Raw genomic sequence first — 20,721 nt, 5'->3', positions numbered from 1 at the left:
TAAAGCATGTAAAAATTATACATATACACAATATACTTTATAGTTTGAAAGATAGTCCAAATAGTTCAACAGTTCATTTAGGGGTTTTTTTTGCATTGTTTTCCCTTCCAGATTCTTTGTCACTCCCTTGGCTCTGCCGTAATCTGACATCATCTGTCACATTATCTACTAAATCAAGTAAATGTTCGTTTACCCTGGTAAGCACAAACTATCTGGGTGACTCTGGGGAGAGAGGTTTCTGAAAGGTCCAGTCTATTCTGAGGTGGCAGAATAGGTTTGTTCACACAGGTGGAGGGAAGAGGCATAAGGGAGCCTCCTTCCAGAGCAAGACGAGTGCTCACACCTTGATGTTCCAGTGCCCACCCATTTAACAACAGTTAAGACCTGCTCTGCACCCAGCAAGTTACTGAGGGTCCCATAGAGCAAGTCACACTGGTTCTCAAAAGAAGTGGGCTGTTTTTGGAATCCATGGAGGACAGTCACTTTGAACAGTGGTGGTTTGACATCTGTGGAAGAAGCCATTTGAACTCTTATAAAGAGAATTTTTAAGGGATCAGCAGCCTCCCTGGAAATTTCAGGAAAACCAGCAAGAGAGGGGATGGCTTTCATCTTTTCATAAAGTTCTTCTCCAGAGCTACTGAGGTTCTCTGTAGAGAGTAGATATTCCGCTTCACCCGATCTTCCAGAGAGGAGGTAGATGCACTCTCTAGCTTCATGCGGCTGGGAAGAGAAGACAGGTGAAAGTTAAGTAACATGCATTTGTCAACTGGTCAACTATCTGGCGGAGTAAGAAGAAACAGGTTGCTAGCCATAAAGCAGCTGCAGAAGCACAAACTCTCTTAAGCCCATGTAGATAACTTTCGAGTGACTCCATCTGGAACTCAATTTTTTATAAATTTATAAGGGAAATGTATCTGTTTTGGAAAATAAGTCCAAGCTTCATTTGAAAAAGGCTTCCTGAGCCATGAATTCTTAGGAGAAGGCCAAGGAGATTCAGTGAAAATACCAATTCACTTCTCCTCCCCTCAGATGAAAAACGTCCCACTGTCTGGCCAGAAGCTGGGAGTAGTAACAATGGTGTCTGGGGGCTGAGCTCCGCACCGACACAGAAACACTGGGAACACAATGAATGAACCAGTTGCCCAACTGCCTCCTTGGGACCATCGCCACAAAAGCTGATAGGCAGGAAAATGATGCACTCACTGGATAAACTTCCCATCCCGGGAGTCTAGCTTTTCCAGCCTCTGCTCCCGTTCATCATCCTTAGCGTGCCTCTTGAGGATGTTCAGCCTCTCTTCCTCCCGCCACTTGGCGTTTTCCATCATCTCTTGCCGTTTTCGCTCTAGCTCCTCTGATGAGAGCTTTCTGTTGAACACAAAAATCACCCTAAGATCTACTTCTCTCCCAGCAACAACAACAACAAATAGAGAAACACCACAGGGAGAAGAGAAACCAAGTAGGACCCCAGGTTCTCTAGCCCATGGCTCTCTTCTCTCAGAAATGCCCAGCCCAGTGCCACACTCAGCATGAGTTTCCTTCCTTCCTAATATCTTATTCAGGTGGTTGCACTCAAATTTCAAAGACTTTTAGTGAAGGATTCCATACTCTCACTCAATAATCTCTGGAGTAATTACTCTGAAACATTAAATACAAAAAAATAAACTGAGAACTAATCAGGAGCCTCAGGCTATGGCAATTATATTCCAGTTGTTTGCTCAACAACTTATAAAACAGGGGACTAAGTTCATCCATGTAACGGTTAACATCTACCACCTACCCACTAGAGGTGCTTAGAAATTCATGGACGTAGTGCACGAGTATACCACTTTAGGACTAAGCTAGAAGCAAGATGTCTGAAGAATTCAATTTAGCCTCGGACAGTAATAGGTAGGTCTTTCCTGGCACTCACTGCAAATGAAGAGCAAGAAGAGGAGGTGATGAACCAGCTCGATCACTACCAATGTCAGACATCCATATCCATTGCTTCTCAAATTTGTGTGATGTACTGATCCCCCTTTAAAAGGAAAAATAAGTATCGGAGTCCCATAAGGGAGTGGGAGCCCAATTTTGAGAAAATTAAGATACTAAAATTTGACATTTAGTTATCTATAGCGAAATGAAAAGCCTCCCCTTCAAAAACCCCACTAACTAAAATACATAAAAGCACAAGAAGACGGAAGAGGAAATAACACTAAATGAGAGATGTGAACAAATTGTCAGAAGATGGAAGTGGATGAAGGAGTAGTAACCACGTTAACAGATTAGAGGAAACTGAATCCTAAGTGCCTGATACTGATCAGAAGCAAGATATTCACAATGTAAAATCCGGGAAAGGTTCAGGGACTGCAGGAACCAAGCACTTTGGAGGGTGGTGCTCAGGGTTGAAAACAAAGGGACTCATTTAAGGTCTGTATAAGGAGCAATTAAGACATTCTGGGGTCCTCATGCCTGACTCGGGGAAGCCCGTGACTACTCTCCCGAACATCTACAGGAGACCCTCCAGAAGGCAGACCCTCCAGTAGTTTCTGAGAAATTGAACCACACAGGAGAATGACACCAGACAGGTACATGTAAAAGAATGAAATTAGAACATTTTCTCACATCACATAACAAAAATAAACTCAAAATGGATTAAACACCTAAACGTAAGACCGGAAACCATAAAACTCCTAGTTTTATGGACGTGGAGTTCATCTCTCTCCACGGATACATGAGGAATACATCTATAAATACAACAATTCTCACAGAACACTGGCTGAAAACTAGCAGAAGACCTTGGACCCCAGAAAGGACTATAAAGATCCCTGCATAACTGGGTAGGATGGAAAAAAAAGAAGGGAGAAGGAGGAAGAAAGGAAGCGGATGGGGACCTGCACTCTGGGGCGGGGGAGCTGAAGCAGAGGAGAGAGTCCTGAATTCGGGGAAACCCCCTCTCCGACGGGAAAATCGATTGGGACAGAAGGGAAGCATTTGAGGCTGTTGGAAGAGGGTGAAGTGGCCAGTCTGTGGCAGACGGGACAGAGTGAGAAATACACAGATGGTCCGTACCGCGGGCCTGCAGGCCCCAGACTGGGACGTGTGTTCACAGGTGTGCAAGGGGGCTGGGAGCTGGTGCATGGGGATTGGAGAACGGGCCCAGAGTGAGAACCGCTGCTGGATGTGGCAAGATGAACTGAGGGGACGAGAGGGAGGAAATCTGCAGCAGGAAATGCCTATGTAGGACGACTGGACTGCCATGAAAGCAGGCGCTACTGCTGAGTCACATGCATGGGGAGGAGCCACTACTGTAACCTCTCTCTCCCCACACGCCGGCGCCTGCCAATGACAATAAAAGAAGCCCGCTCAGGGCTGGCCCTCACACGCCTGCTGCCGGATGCCAGAAAAACCCCGGCCAGGGCTGGCCCTCACGTGCCTTATGCTGGGCGCCAGAAAAGGCCCTCACTAGGGCCATATCTCTTGCGCTCGTGGCCGCCGGCTTCCCTGCGCATTTGGCACGGCCCGGGCTCCCGCGATCCAAGCAGTCGGACCACCTCTGTACCCCGTCCTCACAGGGGCAGACCCAAGAGCTCCAAGGCAGCCTCAGGACCAGACTCCTGTGGGTGGACCACACACAGAGGTGGGGATAAAACCAAAGCTGAACGCCAGGGACAGGGTAACTAAGGAAGAAGATTGAAAATCTTTCCATCAGCTATACAAGCTGCAGATTAAATCCCCAGGATCAGCTAGGTAGACCCTGCGTCTGTGGAATATCTGAGTAGACAATGAGTGTTTCCCACAAATGAAAACGGTCTAGCTCTGGCAGCTGTGGACTTTGGGGGCAAGCACACACAGGAACTGTGCCAGATCTGAGTCTGAGTGGTGCTCACAGGGCCCACAGCAGGTCCAGAGACCAGCCCAGAGGCAGAGGAGCCTCTTGGGGAGGCGGAGGTGGGCTGTGGCTCATGGCATGTGAAAGGACACTTACAGCAGAGACCCCAGGGAAACATAATTATTACTATTAATTTTATTATGTTTTGATTCATTCTGTTGTTGGTTCTGGCTTTTTTTTTTGGTTTCTTTTTTTGTTTGTTGTTGCGTTAGTTTTTTTTTTTTTCAGTCTTTTGGGATCTCCATGTTTTATTACATATTTTTATTGTTTATTTTTATTTTTTATACAATTTTATTTTTACTTTGCTCTTCTGTGTTCTTTTCCCTTATTTTCTTCCTTCCTCATTTTCTTTTTCTTTTTTGAATCTTTTCATTCCTACTTTGTTTTTCTGTCGTCCTGTGTTTTTTCCCTTTTTATTTTCTTTCATTATTATTATCTTTTTAATCATTTTAATCAGTTTATTCTGTTTCCTTGCTTTACTCCTCAGCTGGCACACTGCTTTGGTTTTGTTTTTAGATCATGTGTTTTTGCTAGTTTTAATCCTAATTGTTTGATTTCATTTGTGAGTTCTTCTCTTTGTCTGGTTCTCCTGTTTTCTGTTTTACTGGGCTCTGTTTTTGTTTCTTTTACATGAGTGTGTGCTTCCTTGTTTCTGCTTTTGTTTGTTTGATTTTGTTTTTACCATTTCTCCAGGGTTTTGTCTTTTTCTTTAATATATTTTCTATTTTATTGTTTTATATGTCTGTTTCTACGTTGCTTTTCTGTTGTTCTGTCTTCTTTCCCCTTTCTCTCTCTTCTTCTTTTTATATCACTTTTTGTCGGTTTGTTTCGTTTCTTTGCTTCATTCTTCGGTTGGTGCTCTGCTCTGGTTTTGTTTCGGGGCTTCTGTCAGCTTTCTTCTTAATTGTTTGATTTCGTTCTTGGGTTCTTTTGTTTGTCTGGTTGTTACCTTGCTATTTGATTTATTTAGCTCTGTTCTTGTTTCTTTTGTGTGTGTGCTTCCTTGTTTCTGTTTGTTTGATTTTACTGTTTACCATTTGTCTGGGGTTTTGTTAGTCTATTTTTTAATCCCCTTTATTGCTGGGATGAGCGACTTGTGGGGTCTTGGTCCTTCAACCACAAGTCGGGCCTGGGATTCTGGAGTGGGAGCACCAAGTCCAGGATGCTGGACCAATAGGGAATTCCTGGCCCCAGGGGAGATTAATCGCAGAGAGCTCTCACGGAGGCCTCTATATGAATCCAAGACCTGGCTCCGCCCAACTGCCAGCAGCTCCCAGTGCTGGATGCATCACACCAAACACCAAGCAACAAACAAGACAGGAACACAAACCCACCCATCAGCACACAGACTACCTAAAGTCATACTAAGCTCACAGACACCCCAAAACACACCACCTGACACGGCCCTACGCAGCAGAGGGAAAAGACTCAGCTCCACCCACCAGAACGCAGGCACCAGGCCCTCCCATCAGCAGGCCTACACAAGACACTGGACCAACCCCACAACCGGGGGCAGAGAACAGGAGCAAGAGGAACTACAAGCCTGCACCCTAGGGAAAGGAGACATCAAATATTGTAAATTGGACAAAATGAGAAGACAGAGAAATATCTTACAGACAAAGGAGCAAGATAAAAACCCACAAGACCAAATAAATGAGGGGGAAATAGGCAAACTACCTGAAAAAGAATTCAGAGCAATGATAGTAAAGATGATCCAAAATCTTGGAAATAGAATAGAGAAAATATAAGAAACCTTTAACAAGGACCTAGAAGAACTAAAGAGCAAACAAACAGTCATGAACAACACAGTAACTGAAATTAAAAATACTGCAGAAGGAATCAATAGCAAAATAACTGAGGCAGAAGAACGGATATGTGAGCTGGAAGATAGAATGGTGGAAATAACTGCCGCACAGCAGAATAAAGAAAAAAGAATGAAAAGAATGGAGGCCAGTCTCACAGACCTCTGGGCCAACATTAAGTGCACCAACATTCGAATTATAGGCATCCCAGAAAAAGAAGAAAAAAAGAAAGGGTCTGAGAAAATATTTTAAGAGATTATGGTTAAAAACTTCCCCAACATGGGAAAGGAAATAGTCAATCAAGTCCAGGAAGCACAGAGTCCCACAAAGATTAAAGCCAAGGAGAAACACGCCAAGACACATATTAATCAAACTAACAAAAACTAAAAACACAAAGAAAAAATATTAAAAGCAGCAAGGGAAAAGCAACAAATAACATACAAGGGAATCCCCATAAGGTTAACAGCTGGTCTTTCAGCAGAAACTCTACAGGCCAGAAGGGAGTGGCAAGATATATTTAAAGTGATGAAAGGGCAAAACCCACAACCAAGATTACTCTACCCAGCAAGGATCTCATTCAGATTTGACGGAGAAATCAAAAGCTTTACAGAGAAGCAAAAGTTGAGAGAATTCAGCACCACCAAACCAGCTTTACAACAAATGCTAAAGGAACTTCTCTAGGCAGGAAACACAAGAGAAGGAAAAGACCTACAATAACAAACCGAAACAATTAAGAAAATGGTAATAGGAACATACGTATCGATAACTACCTTAAATGTAAATGGATTAAATGCTCCAACCAAAAGACACAGACAGGCTGAATGGATACAAAAACAAGACCCATATATATGCTGTCTACAAGAGACCCACTTCAGACCTAGGGACACATACAGACCGAAAGTGAGGGGATGGAGAAAGATATTGCATGCAAACGGAAATCAAAAGAAAGCTGGAGTAGCAATACTCATATAAGACAAAATAGACTTTAAAATAAAGACTATTATAAGAGACAAGGAAGGACACTATATAATCATCAAGGGATCACTCCAAAAAGAAGATATAACAATTGTAAATATCTATGGACCCAACATAGGAGCACATCAATAAATAAGGCAAATGCTAACAGCCATAAAAGGGGCACTCAACAGCAACACAGTAATAGTAGGTGACTTTAACACTCCACTTACACCAAAGGACAGATAATCCAAACAGAAAATAAATAAGGAAACACAAACTGTAAATGACACATTAGACGAGATGGACTTAATTGATATTTATAGGACATTCCATCCAAAAACAACAGAATACACTTTCTTCTCAAGGGCACACATAACATTCTCCAGGACAGATCACATCTTGGGTCACAAATCAAGCCTCAGTAAATTTAAGAAAACTGAAATCGTATCAAGCATCTTTTCCGACCACAATGCTATGAGACTAGATATCAATTACAGGAATAAAACCTGTAAAAAATACAAACACATGGAGATTAAACAATATGCTACTAAGCAACCAAGAGATCACTGAAGAAATCAAAGAGGAAATCAAAAAATACCTACAAACAAATGACAATGAAAGCAAAACAACCCAAAACCTATGGGCTGCAGCAAAAGCAGTTCTAAGAGGGAAGTTTATAGCAATACAATCCTACCTCAAGAAACAAGAAACATCTCAAATAAACAACCTAAGCTTACACCTAAAGCAATTAGAGAAAGAAGAACAAAAAACCTCCAAAGTTAGCAGAAGGAAAAAAATCATAAAGATCAGGTAAGAAATAAATGAAAATGAAATGAGGGAAACAATAGCAAAGATCAATAAAACTCAAAGCTGGTTCTTTGAGAAGATAACCAAAATTGATAAACCATTAGCCAGACTCATCAGGAAAAATAGGGAGAAGACTCAAATCAACAGAATTAGAAATGAAAAATAACAACTGACACGGCAGAAATACAAAGGATCATGAGAGACTACTACAAGCAATTATATGCCGATAAAATGGACATCCTGGAAGAAATGGACAAATTCTTAGAAAAGTACAACCTTCCAAGACTGAACCAGGAAGAAAGAGAAAACATGAACAGACCAATCACAAGCACTGAAATTGAGACTGTGATTAAAAACCTTCCAACAGGGGCTTCCCTGGTGGTGCAGTGGATAAGAATCTGCCTGCCAATGCAGGGAACACGGGTTCGATCCCTGGTCTGGGAAGATCCCACATGCCGTGCAGCAACTAAGCCTGTGCGCCACAACTACTGAGCCTGCACTCTAGAGCCCGTGAGCCACAACTACTGAAGGCCACAAGCCTAGAGCTTGTGCTCCGCAACAAGAGAAGCCACAACAATAAGAAGCCTATGCACCGCAACGAAGAGTAGCCCCCACTCGCTGCAGCTAGAGAAAGCCCACGCACAGCAACGAAGACCCAACGCAGCCACAAATAAAAAACAAATACATAGATAAATTTATTAAAAAAAAAAAACAAAACCTTCCAACAAACAAAAGCCCAGGACCCGATGGCTTCACAGGCGAATTCTATCAAACATTTACAGAAAAGCTAACACCTATCCTTCTCAAACTCTTCCAGAATATAGCAGAGGGAGGAATACTCCAAAATGCATTCTATGAGGCCACCATCACCCTGATACCAAACCCAAAGATGTCACAAAAAAATTAAATTACAGGCCAATATCACTGATGAACATAGATGCAAAAATCCTCAACAAAATGTTAGCAAACAGAATCCAATAGCACATTACAAGGATCGCACCCCATGATCAAGTGGGGTTTATCTCAGGAATGCAAGGATTCTTCGATATACGCAAATCAATCAATGTGACATACCATATTAACAAAGTGAAGGATAAAAACCATATGATCATCTCAGTAGACGCAGAGAAAGCTTTTGACAAAATTCAACACCCATTTATGATAAAAACTCTCCAGAAAGTGGGCATAGAGGGAACCTACCTCAACATAATAAAAGCCATATGTGACAAACCCACAGCCAACATCATTCTCAATGGTGAAAAACTGAAAGCATTTCCTCTAAGATCAGGAGCAAGACAAGGGTGCCCACTCACACCACTATAATTCAAAATAGCTTTGGAAGTTTTAGCCACAACAGTCAGAAAAGAAAAATAAAAGGAATCCAAATTGAAAAAGAAGAAGTAAAATGTCACTGTTTGCAGATGACATGATACTATAGACAGAAAATCCTAAAGATGTCACCAGAAAACTACTAGAGCTAATCAATGAATCTGGTAAAGTAGCAGGATACAAAATTAATGCACAGCAATCTCTTGCATTCCTAAACACTAGCAACAAAAAATCAGAAAGAGAAATCAAGGAAACACTCATTTACCACTGCAATAAAAAGAATAAAATACCTAGGAATAAACCTACCTAAGGAGGCAAAAGACCTATATGCAGAAAACTATAAGACACTGATGAAAGAAATCAAAGACGATACACACAGATGGAAAGATATACCATGTTCTTGGATTGGAAGAATCAACAATGTGAAAATAACTGTACTACCCAAAGCAATCTACAGATTCAGTGCAATCCCTATCACATTACCAATGGCATTTTTCACAGAACTAGAACAAAAAATTTTACTATTTGTATGGAAACACAAAAGACCCTAATAGCCAAAGCAATCTTGAGAAAGAAAAACAGCACTGAAGCAATCAGGCTCCCTGACTTCAGACTGTACTACAAAGCTACAGTAATCAAGACAGTATGGTACTGGCACAAAAACAGAAATATAGGTCAATGGAACAGGATACAAAGCCCAGAGATAAACCCACACACATATGGTCACCTTATCTTTGACAAAGGAGGCAAGAATATACAATGGAGAAAAGACAGCTTCTTCAATAAGTGCACCTGGGAAAACTGGACAGCTACATGTAAAAGAATGAAATTAGGGCTTCCCTGGTGGCGCAGTGGTTGAGAGTCCGCCTGCCGATGCAGGGGACGCGGGTTCGTGCCCCGGTCTGGGAAGATCCCACATGCCGCGGAGCAGCTAGGCCCGTGAGCCATGGCCGCTGAGCCTGTGCGTCCGGAGCCTGTGCTCCACAACGGGAGAGGCCACAACAGTGAGAGGCCCGCGTACAGCACAAAAAAAAAAAAAAAAAAAAAAAAAAAAAAAAAAAAAAAAAAAAAAAAAGAATGAAATTAGAACAATTCCTAAAACCATACACAAAAACAAACTCAAAATGGATTAAAGACCTAAATGTTAAGGCCAGACATTATAAAACTCTTAGAGGAAAACATAGGCAGAACTCTTTGACATAAATCACAGCAAGATCTTCTCTGACCCACCTCCTACACTAAGGGAAATAAAATCAAAAATAAACAAGGGGGACCTAACGAAACTTAACAGCTTTTGCACAGCAAAGGAAACCATAAACAAGACAGAAAGACAGCCCTCAGAATGGGAGAAAATATTTGCAAATGAAGCAACTGACAAAGGATTAATCTCCAAAATTTACAAGCAGCTCAATATCAAAAAAACAACCCAGGGGCTTCCCCGGTGGCACAGTGGTTGAGAGTCTGCCTGCCGATGCAGGGGACACCAGTTCGTGCCCTGGTCCAGGAGGATCCCACATGCCGTGGAGCGGCTGGGCCCGTGAGCCATGGCTGCTGAGCCTGCGCGTCCGGAGCCTATGCTCCGCAACAGGAGAGGCCACAACAGTGAGAGGCCCGCGTACCACAAACACACACACACAAAAAACCCCAAAACAAACAAAAAAAGCCAACCCAATCCAAAAATGGACAGAAGACCTAAATAGACATTTCTCCAAAGAAGATATACAGATTGCCAACAAACACATGAAAAGATGCTCAGCATCACTAATCATTAGAGAAATGCAAATCAAAACTACAATGAGAGGGCTTCCCTGGTGGCACAGTGGTTGAGAGTCTGCCTGCCGATGCAGGGGACACAGGTTCATGCCCCGGTCCAGGAAGATCCCACATGCCGCGAAGTGACTGGGCCCGTGAGCCATGGCCACTGAGCCTGTGTGTCCGGAGCCTGTGCTCCGCAATGGGAGAGGCCACAACAGTGAGAGGACTGCGTATGGCAAAAAAAAAAAAAAAAAAAGCCACAATGAGGTATCACCTCACACCAGTCAGAATGGCCATCATCAAAAAATCTACAAACAATAAATGCTGAAGAGGGGGTGGAGAAAAGGGAACCCTCCTGCACTGTTGGTGGGAATGTAAATGGATACAGCCACTGTGGAGAACAGTATGGAGGTTTTTTAAAAAACTAAAAATAGAACTACCATATGACCCAGCAATCCCACTCATGGGCAAATACCCTGAGAAAACCATAATTCAAAAAGATACATGTACCACAATGTTCACTGCAGCACTATTTACAATTGCCAAGACATGGAAGCAACCTAAACATCCATCGACAGATGAATGGATAAAGAAGGTGTGGCATTTATATACAATGGAATATTACTCAGCCATAAAAAGGAATGAAATTGAGTTATTTGTAATGAGGTGGATGGACCCAGAGTCTACCATACAAAGTGAAGTAAGTCAGAAAGAGAAAAACAAATATTGTATGCTAATGCACATATATGGAATCTAAAAAACCGGTACTGATGAACCTAGTGGCAGGGCAGGAGTAAAGATGCAGATGTAGAGAACAGACTTGAGGACACAGAGCGGGAAGGGGAAACTGGGACAAAGTGAGGGAGTAGCACTGACATACATACACTACCAAATGTAAAATGGATGGCTAGTGGGAAGCTGCTCCATAGCACAGGGAGATCGATGCTTTGTGGTGACCTAGAGGGGTGGGATAGGGAGGATGGGAGGAAGCCTCAAGAGGGAGGGGATATGGGAATATGTGTATACTTATAGCTGATTCACTTTGTTGTACAACAGAAGCTAACACAACATTGTAAAGCAATTATAATCCAATAAAGATATTTTTAAAAATAATATATAAAAAAAGAAACATAGGCAGAACATTCTTTGACATAAGTCACAGCAATTATTTGTTTAGATCTGTCTCCTCAGACAAAGGAAACAAAAGTCAAAATAAACAAATGGGACCTGATTAAACTTGAAAGCTTTTGCACAGCAAAGGAAACTATCAACAAAACAAAAAAAATGAGACTTCCCTGGTAGCACAATGGTTAAGAATCCACCTGCCAATGCAGGGGACATGGGTTTGAACCCTGGTCCAGGAAGATCCCACATGCCGCACAGCATCTAAGCCCGTGTGCCACAACTACTGAGCCTCCGCTCTAGAGCCCATAAGCCACAACTACTGAGCCCGCATGCCACAAGATGAGCCCACACGCCTAGAGCCCATGCTCCGCAGCAAGAGAAGCCACTACAGTGAGAAGCCCGCACACTGCAATGGAGAGTAGCCCCCACTCGCTGCAACTAGAGAAAGCCCGTGTGCAGCTATGGAGACCCAATGCAGCCAAAAATAAATAAATTTATTTAAAAAACCCAAACATGTACTCATGATACAATGTGAGTGTGGGAAGAGTGCCTGTTCACATTTGTACGCTGGTGAGTTTAAGGAACTTGAAAAAAAAAGAAAAAAAAAGTTGTTAGGTTAAGACATTTTTCCAAAGAAGATATAGTCTTCTATATCTTCTTGTGCATGTTGGCTAGTCTTCTTATAGTCAACATGTACATGAAAAGATGCTCAACATTGCTAATCATCAGGGAAATGAAACCAAAACCACAATGAGATATCACCTCACACCTGAAGAATGGCTGGTGTCAAAAAGACCACAAATAACAAAGGTCAGTGAGGATGTGGAGAAAAGGGAACCCTACTTACCCTGCTGGTGGGAATGTAAATTAGTGCAGCCACTATGGAAAGCAGTATGGAGGTTCTTCAAAAAAGTAAACATAGAACTACCATATGATCCAGCAATTCCACTCTTTTTTTTGCCACGCCATGCAAGATCTTTGTTCCCTGACCAGGGATCGAACCTGTGCCCCCTGCAGTGGAAGCACAGAGTCCTAACCACTGGACTGCCAGGGAATTCCCAGCAATTCCACTCTTGAGTATATATCCAGAGAAAATAAAAACACTAATTTGAAAAGATACATGCACCCCAATGTTCATAGCAGCATTATTTATAATAGCCAAGATATGAAGCAACCTAAGTGTCCATCAACAGAAGACTGGATAAAGAAGATGTGGTACATAATGGAATATTACTCAGCCATAAAGAAGAGTGAAAATTTTGCCATTTGCAACAACATGGATGGACTTGGAGGATATTATGCTTAGTAAAATAACTCAGAGAAAGACTGTATGTTATTATATGTGGAATCTAAAAAATGATACAAATGAATGACTATAACAAAACAGAAAACAGACACACAGATGTAGAGAACAAACTAGTGGTAAACAGTGGGGAGGGGGATGGAGGAGGAACAAGATAAGAGTAGGGGAATAAGAGGTACAAACTACTATGTATAAAATAAATATGATACAAGGATATATTATACTGCACAGGGAATATAGCCAATATTTTATAATAACTTTAAATGGAGTATAATCTATAAAAATATTGAATCACTATGTTGTACACCTGAAACTGATATAATATTATAAATAAACTACCTTTTAAAAAAAGGTGTCTGTTGGGGCTTCCCTCGTGGCGCAGTGGTTGAGAGTCCACCTGCCAATGCAGGGAACACGGGTTTGTGCCCCGGTCCGGGAAGATCCCACATGCCATGGAGCGGCTGGGCCTGTGAGCTATGGCCGCTGGGCCTGCGTGTCCGGAGCCTGTGCTCCACAACAGGAGAGGCCCACGTACCGCAAAAAAAAAAAAAAAAAAAAGGTGTCTATTATTTGATCAAAACAATTAAAGAAATTGTGCCTTAATAATAGTAATTAATGCAAGAATAGTAACTCCATTTTCTATTTCCTATTGCCACCTTTGTTCTGGGCAATTTACAAGCCCAACAGAAGGAATTTTAGCCACTTCTGGGGTATGACCTTATAGTAGTGATTTTTGTTAGTTTGTTTTGAGCATACACATTTTTTAAAATTATAAGTGTTGCGGGGCTTCCCTGGTGGCGCAGTGCCTGAGAATCTGCCTGCCAATGCAGGGGACGTGGGTTTGAGCCCTGGTCCAGGAAGATTCCGCATGCCACAGAGCAGCTAAGCTCATGTACCACAACTAGTGAGCCTCTGCTCTGGAGCCTGCGAGCCACAACTACTGAGGCTGCATGCCACAACTACTGAAGCCCACGCACCTAGAGCCCGTGCTCTGCAACAAGACAGGTCACCATAATGAGAAGCCTGCACACCACAATGAAGAGTGGCCCCCTCTCGCTGCAACTGGAGAAAGCCCACGCACAGCATGGAAGACTCAACGCAGTCAAAAATAAATTAATTAAATAAATTTTTTAAAAAAAGTGTTGTGATATCGTGATATCTATCACATATAGAATGCATAAACAAGGTCCTACTGTATAGCACAGGGAACTGTATTCAATATCCTGTGATAAACCATAATGGAAAAGAATATGAAGAAGAATGTGCATATGTGTGTGTGTGTGTAACTGAATCACTTTGCTGTACAGCAGAAATTAATACAACATTGCAAATCAACTACTACATTTGAATAATTTTTTTTAAGTGCTGTGTTGACTATAAGAAATTTAGGAAGCACTGAAAGCAATGGAAAAATAATGTGGAATCCCTCAGTCCCCAAAAAAACTTAAGAGAAAAAAAAAGTCTTAGTCTGTAAAAATCGCTTTAAATTGAGAGCCTCACTGCTAAAGAAAAGCTTCAGCTGACAAGAAAGTTGTTTTAGATCACTAATTAAAACAAAACATACACACAAAAGAGAACTCAAAAAATTTTTATTCTTACAGAACTCTCAGGCCCTTGAGGAAATATCCAGTGATTCTCAATCTGAGAAACAGTGGAACTAGTAGTGCTAAGAAAGGTTTTACAGCCAAAACTTTTCTTTTGTCTTAATTCAGCACCATCTTTGGTGTTCAACTCCCTGGAACACCAAACCAAAACAAAGAGATATCATAGAATCCATGCTTTCAAGTTTCTGTGTTTCCATTCCTGGAAGACAAAAGTCTTGAGGGCTCTAACTCACTTTATTTATTTATTTTTTTAAAATTTTACTGGGACTTCCCTGGTGGCACGGTGGTTAGGAATCTGCCGGCCAATGTAGGGGACACAGGTTCAAGCCTTGGTCCGGGAAGATCCCACATGCCGCGGAGCAACTAAGCCCATGTGCCACAACTACCGAGCCTGAGCTCTGGAGCCCGTGAGCCACAACTACTGAGCCCAAGTGCCACAACTACTGAAGCCCACATGCCTAAAGCCCGTGCTCCGCAACAAGAGAAGCCACCGCAATGAGAAGTCCGCACACCACAACGAAGAGTAGCCCCTACTAGCTGCAACTAGAGAAAGCCCGCACACAGCATCGAAGACCCAACGTAGCCAAAAATAATAAATAAATTTATTTATAAAAAAAACTTTATTGAAGTATTGGTCTATTGGTCCTATAGAGTAGGACCTTGTTGTTTATTCTAACTCATTTTAAATCACAAAATTCAACAAAGATTCTAAGGGCGATAAGAAAGGCTGACAAAGTGAGACAAATTTAAGTGATGGCAGATGGCAAAAGAGACAGAAAAACAAAGCGGGATCTGAAAAAGCAGACCTTGCGCTGACCAAGAGCCTTAAAATACATCAAAAAAAATACACTCATGAGCATCCATCCCTAAGAACAGCATGAATTATAGCACAGCAGAAGAACTGACCCAGTGTCACCAATAAAAGATTAAATTATGCATAATATACCCTCCCTCTCTGGGAAGGCAGGGAAATATGTACATGCGTATTTTGAAAAGTTGCCAGTGAAAATGAAACCTTAAACTTAGGGAATCAGGCAATTAAAAGTTAAAAGGGAGTTTAGGGTTTGCCTCTCTTCTAACAGCATACTGAATAGAAGAGGTTGTTAGGAACTCTCAGTGGTTCTCAGTGCTGGTTGTGCACTGGAACCACTGGGATGCTTTAAAAATACTGATGTCTGGGCCCATCCCCAGAGACTGTGATGTAATAGGGCTGGGGTGCAACAAGGGATTGATTGGGATTTTGGTTTTTCTTTAAGCTTTCCAGGTGATTCTAATGTGCAGCCAACGGGGGGAGGCAGTTAAAGGAAGTGCACAAAAGTTGCCCAAGTCAACTAAACTTTTTTTTTTTAATGAGATCTTCGTTCCTTGACCAGGGATTGAACTGGAGCCCACGGCAGTGAAAGCGCCGAGTCGTAACCACTGGACTGCGAGGGAATTCCCTCATCTAAACTTCTAAGAGCAATCGAGACCCCTAGGGACAGCCTTTCATGGGCACAGCCAACTCCCCTCAGGTCCCATGACTGCACACCCATGTTCTGTCTGACCCACACCACACCCAACTCATATACAGAGTTTATCTTAGGGTGTCTGCCCTCAAGGAGACCACCTTCCTGCTTCCCTTTCAGCTGATGCCTCAAGAAAGGAGCATACTCTTAAGAAAAGCTTCCTGTAGAAATCTCTGTGAGAATAACATGTTTACAGGTGTTGAGAGACAATCACTTAGTGAATTGGTCATTAGTTCAATAGTTCAAAACTATTTACTTTGTCCTTTCAATGTGACTCGCATGGGGTGGGGGGCAGGGCAGATGGTTAAAAGTTGACCAAGATGAATAAAAGAGGGATGGGCGAAAAAGGTGATATAGATTATCCACTTGCCCTGGTCTGAGCCATTCCAAGACTCGGGCCTGAAAGTCTGAAGTTAACCTACTGGGCTCTTGACTCACCTGGTGTACCCATGACCATGCCGCCTTTGGTAGATGTCTTTTTTAGGTGATAGGCTCTTACTTCGGCCTCTGTCTCTCCTATTTACCTTAGAGTTGTGCCTGTAACAGACACAGAGGGCAGAGAGGAGAAGAGCTTTTTCAATACAGTGGCTTTTATCATGTCCGTCAAATGATGGAAGAAAAGCTAACAGTTTTAGAACTATAATCCAAATTGAAGAAAATAGAGGGAAGAAGTGGAAGAAAAACAAAGGCATAAGGATACATAAGATTTGATATTAATCTCACTCTAGAGATTCCACATATATAAATATGTAGTTCTAGGGGTCTGAGCTTTACATTAAAAAAAAAAGTAAAGATAATAACAAAGCAAAGACATTTGGAAGAGTTGATGAACAGACATTGTAAATACCAGCTGTAACCAGGCCCCCACCTTCACAGGTTATTTCCCGCTGAATTCCCATACTCACGGTTTGCTTGGCCTTGGGGACCGTGACCTTCTGCCTGGGGATCGAGACCTCCTGTCCCGAGACCCTGCTTCTCTGGTGCTCTTCTTGCTGGCATGTCTGGGAGGTGAGGGAGACGAGCTTCTGGACCTGGAGTAATTCTTCAACCCACGCACTCGCTTTTGCTCAGCTGTCAGAGGACCCTGCAGTCCCTGGCTATGGTCAGAGTTCCTGACCTATATCATCAAGGAAAGGAAGAAAAGTTATTCATAGGAAAATCTAGCAGCTCAGGAAAAGATGCAGTGAAACAAGAAAATGAATAAGCACTGAGGTTCTGTAAGGAGCCAACTGGGTATACCAATCCCATCACACAGTTACCACTGAGAGCTGTATAAACTTACGAAAGTTATCCTCAGAATGCCCTAAGAGGATGTATCACCCAACCACCTAAATTGGCTTGGCTCTTTGCTACAGCCTAAGGAGGAGCAGGAGGCAGAATACGGAGGAGGACAGGACCTCAGGTTAAACATACTCAGGGGAAAAAAGGAATCCAGAGGGATGTACATTTATCAAAAAGTCATCAACCCTTAACATGTACGCATTTCATGTAAGTTATATGCAGAGGGATGGACGGAATGCCTAAATGCCCACTGGTAGTTTAGCCTCTCTGCTCAGAGGGCCCTCAGCCATAGTCAGAGGCTCAGGGATAAGGAATGGGCCTGTTCTCCAGTCTGTGCCGCCCAAACTCCCTTCTTTCCGCACGTCTGATTGGCTGCTAAATATGCTCTGTGTCCAAAAAGGTACCCAGGTTGGCACGTTCCAGTCCCTCAGTCACTCCCTTTGAGAAGCCCATATCCTTACCTGTAAGCCATATCCAGGGACTTTGGACAAAACAGGGGAAGAATTTGCCATCTTCTTTTGAGATCTAAGAGATTAAAACACATATTCATTGAAAAAGAAAATGCCTAAGGGTCCAGTTTACAGCTCTTGTGCTGAGATGTGCTTCCTGTTTCAAACGTGACCTCTCCCACCTCCCGGCTCTCACATGGGAGTGTGTTTCTCTATCTTTGCTGGAAGATGCATCAGCACAGTCATGTTTTTACTGAGAAAAACCGTGGGCCTTGCTTCTCAGCCCCAGCGCCCGAGCACATTCTCCTCTCACCTCGTGCTGCTATTCTAGGGACTACGAGTGAGTCAGCAGAGACAACGCTGGCGGCTCCCGCAAAGGAGACACACAGAACAGGTCCAGATGGGCCCATTAATGCATTTGGGAAAAAAAAAAAAAAAAAAGCCTCTATAAAACCCACGTAAGTCTTGCAGGAATGAAGAGCTGAGATGAAAGTCATATCCAGGATGTCTGACCTAAGACTGACACAGCTACAGCCAGCTCCCCTGGGGGTTTCACCAACTCCTCCGGGAACTCAAGTGCTAGCTGGCCAGCTCTGGGGGCAGAGGGCCGGTGTGCAAGTGTTCTCCACTGAACCCCCAGAACCTGGTGGCTCCTGGCCCGGAGCAGGTATTCAGTTCGTATCTGTGGAATGAATGAGTGAGTGAATCAACGGTGCAGGACGCCGTTCCACACACTCACCTCTCCCGGCCGTGCTCATCCTCGCTGCTGCCACGATCGCTGCCTGAGCTTCTGTGCTTATGTTTCTTGTGCTTCTTTTTCTTCTCCTTCTTTTTCTTCTTCTCCTTTTTTTCCAGACTCATTTGCAACTAGAAAATGCCCAGAACATAACCGCGCAAGATTACTGGGACCCCTGTCAGTCCCTCTGAGGGGCCAGGGTCATGTGTAAACTACCTGCCTCCAGGCCTCAGGGTCTACAGGGGTCCAGGACATGATCAGACGTCCCCTGTCGAGAAGACTAGAGGGTCTGGACCCTGGTTGTGCACAAACGCCCCTAGACTACTGAACGGACCCTCTGGTGGGTGGGGCTGGGAATCTGTGTTTTGAAACAGTCCCCAGAACCACTGCTTAGGAATTCCCATTTGTCAAAAGACTGCAACTCTGCTGACAGTAAGCAGGGACCACAAGATCAACCTTTAAATTTTCCAATCCAAGAACAATCACATAATATGTTACATGAGTGATGAACGGGCCCTAAAGGCTTGAAACCACCTGGTCTCCTGAACACACTGCATGATCATGCTGTCCACAGGCACATCCCAATACCCCTCTTTTTCTGGAAGAATGATGTCACATGCTGTTTTTCCAACCAAAAGACATAAAAGAGAAAATCAAGCATAATTAAGCTTTATATGTTAAGATTGCACAAAATCACCAGGAGAAGGTCTCTAAAAGACAAAAATGTTTAAAGCCATGCTGCTTTCCCTCTCATAAGAGTAAATGGAGAGGAGTTTTCCTGTTAAGTAGCTCTTGATGCTTATTTGATGTACTACTTACCAATTCTTTGATTTTCTTCATTTTCACAGGATTATTCAATACCTCTCTTTTTTTCTCTTCTTCTTTCTTCCTAAAGAGAAGTTATAAAAATCATGATTCTTTCTTTCAGAAAAGGGGATTAAACCATTCATTCTACTCTCCATGATTCTATACAGCAATCTTTCTTCTCAGTGCAGGCAGACAGGCCCCATGGTGCAATCTGCATGATTGTGTGGAAGCCAGAAATCTTTCCCAAATCTGCATAAGGGATTGAATATTGTGGGGAAAGTTCACACTGGTTCCCTGTTGTGCAAGAAAGTGAGTTTGGTCTGTTGCTTATTAAGCTTCATGCTCAGGGCTTCCCAACTGGTCAAGTAAATGTATGTCATCTTGTGTATCAAACGTATGCAACATTTCAATACTACCTCCACTGTTTAGCATGATAACCCCTGGGAAATAAACAGAATGGATACACCTCTTTCAAGAAGTCTTACTCTCACATAGGGTTCATAGGAGGGTAAACTGGTCAACCTTCCCGGAGGACAATTCGGCAACATTTATCACAGCCTGTACATACTCACAAACTCTTTAATCTTACAAATGCTTCCTCAAGAATTTGTTACTGAAAGGATATAATCAAGGAAGGTCACTAAAAAGGTGTTCATGTTATAACAATGAAAACTTGGAAACAAGTTAGGGATCCAACAGGAGAATATTAATAAATTATGGTAGAGACTTCCCTGGTGGGCCAGTGGTTAAGAATCCGCCTTCCAGTGCAGGGGATGCAGGTTCAATCACTGGTCAGGGAACTAAGATCCCACATGCTGGGCCAACTAAGCCCACACACCACAGCTAGAGAGGCCACGCACCACAATGAAAGATCCTGCGTGTCGCAACTAAGACCTGATGCAACCAAAAATAAATAAGTAAAAATTTTAAAAAACAAAACAAAAAAAAAGAAAGGGAAGGTGTCAAAAAAATGTTTTAAAATAAATAAATAAATTATGGTATATCCATACAATATAGATATTAAAAATGATGTGACAGAAGTACAGTCAGCAACACAGAAAAATGTCCCATATATATGATTAGGTGATAAAAAGGAGTTTATAAAATAATATGCACAATATTTGTACACCAATGTTCATAGTAGCATTATTCACAATAACCAAAAGGTGGAAATAACCCAAATGTGCACGACAGATGAATGGATTAAAAAATGTGGTATACACATGCAACGGAATATTATTCAGCCTTAAAAAGGAAGGAAATTTTGATACATGCTACAACATGGATGAACCTTGAGGACATTATGCTAAGTAAAATAAGCCAGTCACAAAAAAACAAATATTGAATGATTTCAACTTTTATGAGGTTCAGAATAGTCCGACTCATAGAAATG

At 42.5% G+C, this 20,721-nt stretch overlaps 1 protein-coding gene across 1 annotated transcript in view; it reads right to left on the bottom strand.

Moving 5' to 3' along the window:
- Positions 1-605: 605 nt before the first annotated feature.
- The window catches only part of CWC25 (CWC25 spliceosome associated protein homolog), a 32,134-nt gene continuing 12,018 nt past the window's right edge, over positions 606-20,721 (bottom strand). Inside the window, exons 4-10 of the mRNA XM_065897539.1 lie at positions 19,341-19,410; positions 18,525-18,652; positions 17,798-17,861; positions 16,961-17,172; positions 16,494-16,592; positions 1,204-1,365; positions 606-720 (exon numbers count right to left, since the gene is read on the bottom strand). Of these exons, the coding sequence (XP_065753611.1) occupies positions 606-720; positions 1,204-1,365; positions 16,494-16,592; positions 16,961-17,172; positions 17,798-17,861; positions 18,525-18,652; positions 19,341-19,410 (850 nt within the window). The remainder of the gene's footprint in view (positions 721-1,203; positions 1,366-16,493; positions 16,593-16,960; positions 17,173-17,797; positions 17,862-18,524; positions 18,653-19,340; positions 19,411-20,721) is intronic.

This window comes from Phocoena phocoena, chromosome 19, assembly GCF_963924675.1.
Source record: "Phocoena phocoena chromosome 19, mPhoPho1.1, whole genome shotgun sequence".
In the NCBI taxonomy this organism is placed as follows: domain Eukaryota; kingdom Metazoa; phylum Chordata; class Mammalia; order Artiodactyla; family Phocoenidae; genus Phocoena; species Phocoena phocoena.
This window is presented reverse-complemented; position numbering and strand designations above follow the sequence as displayed.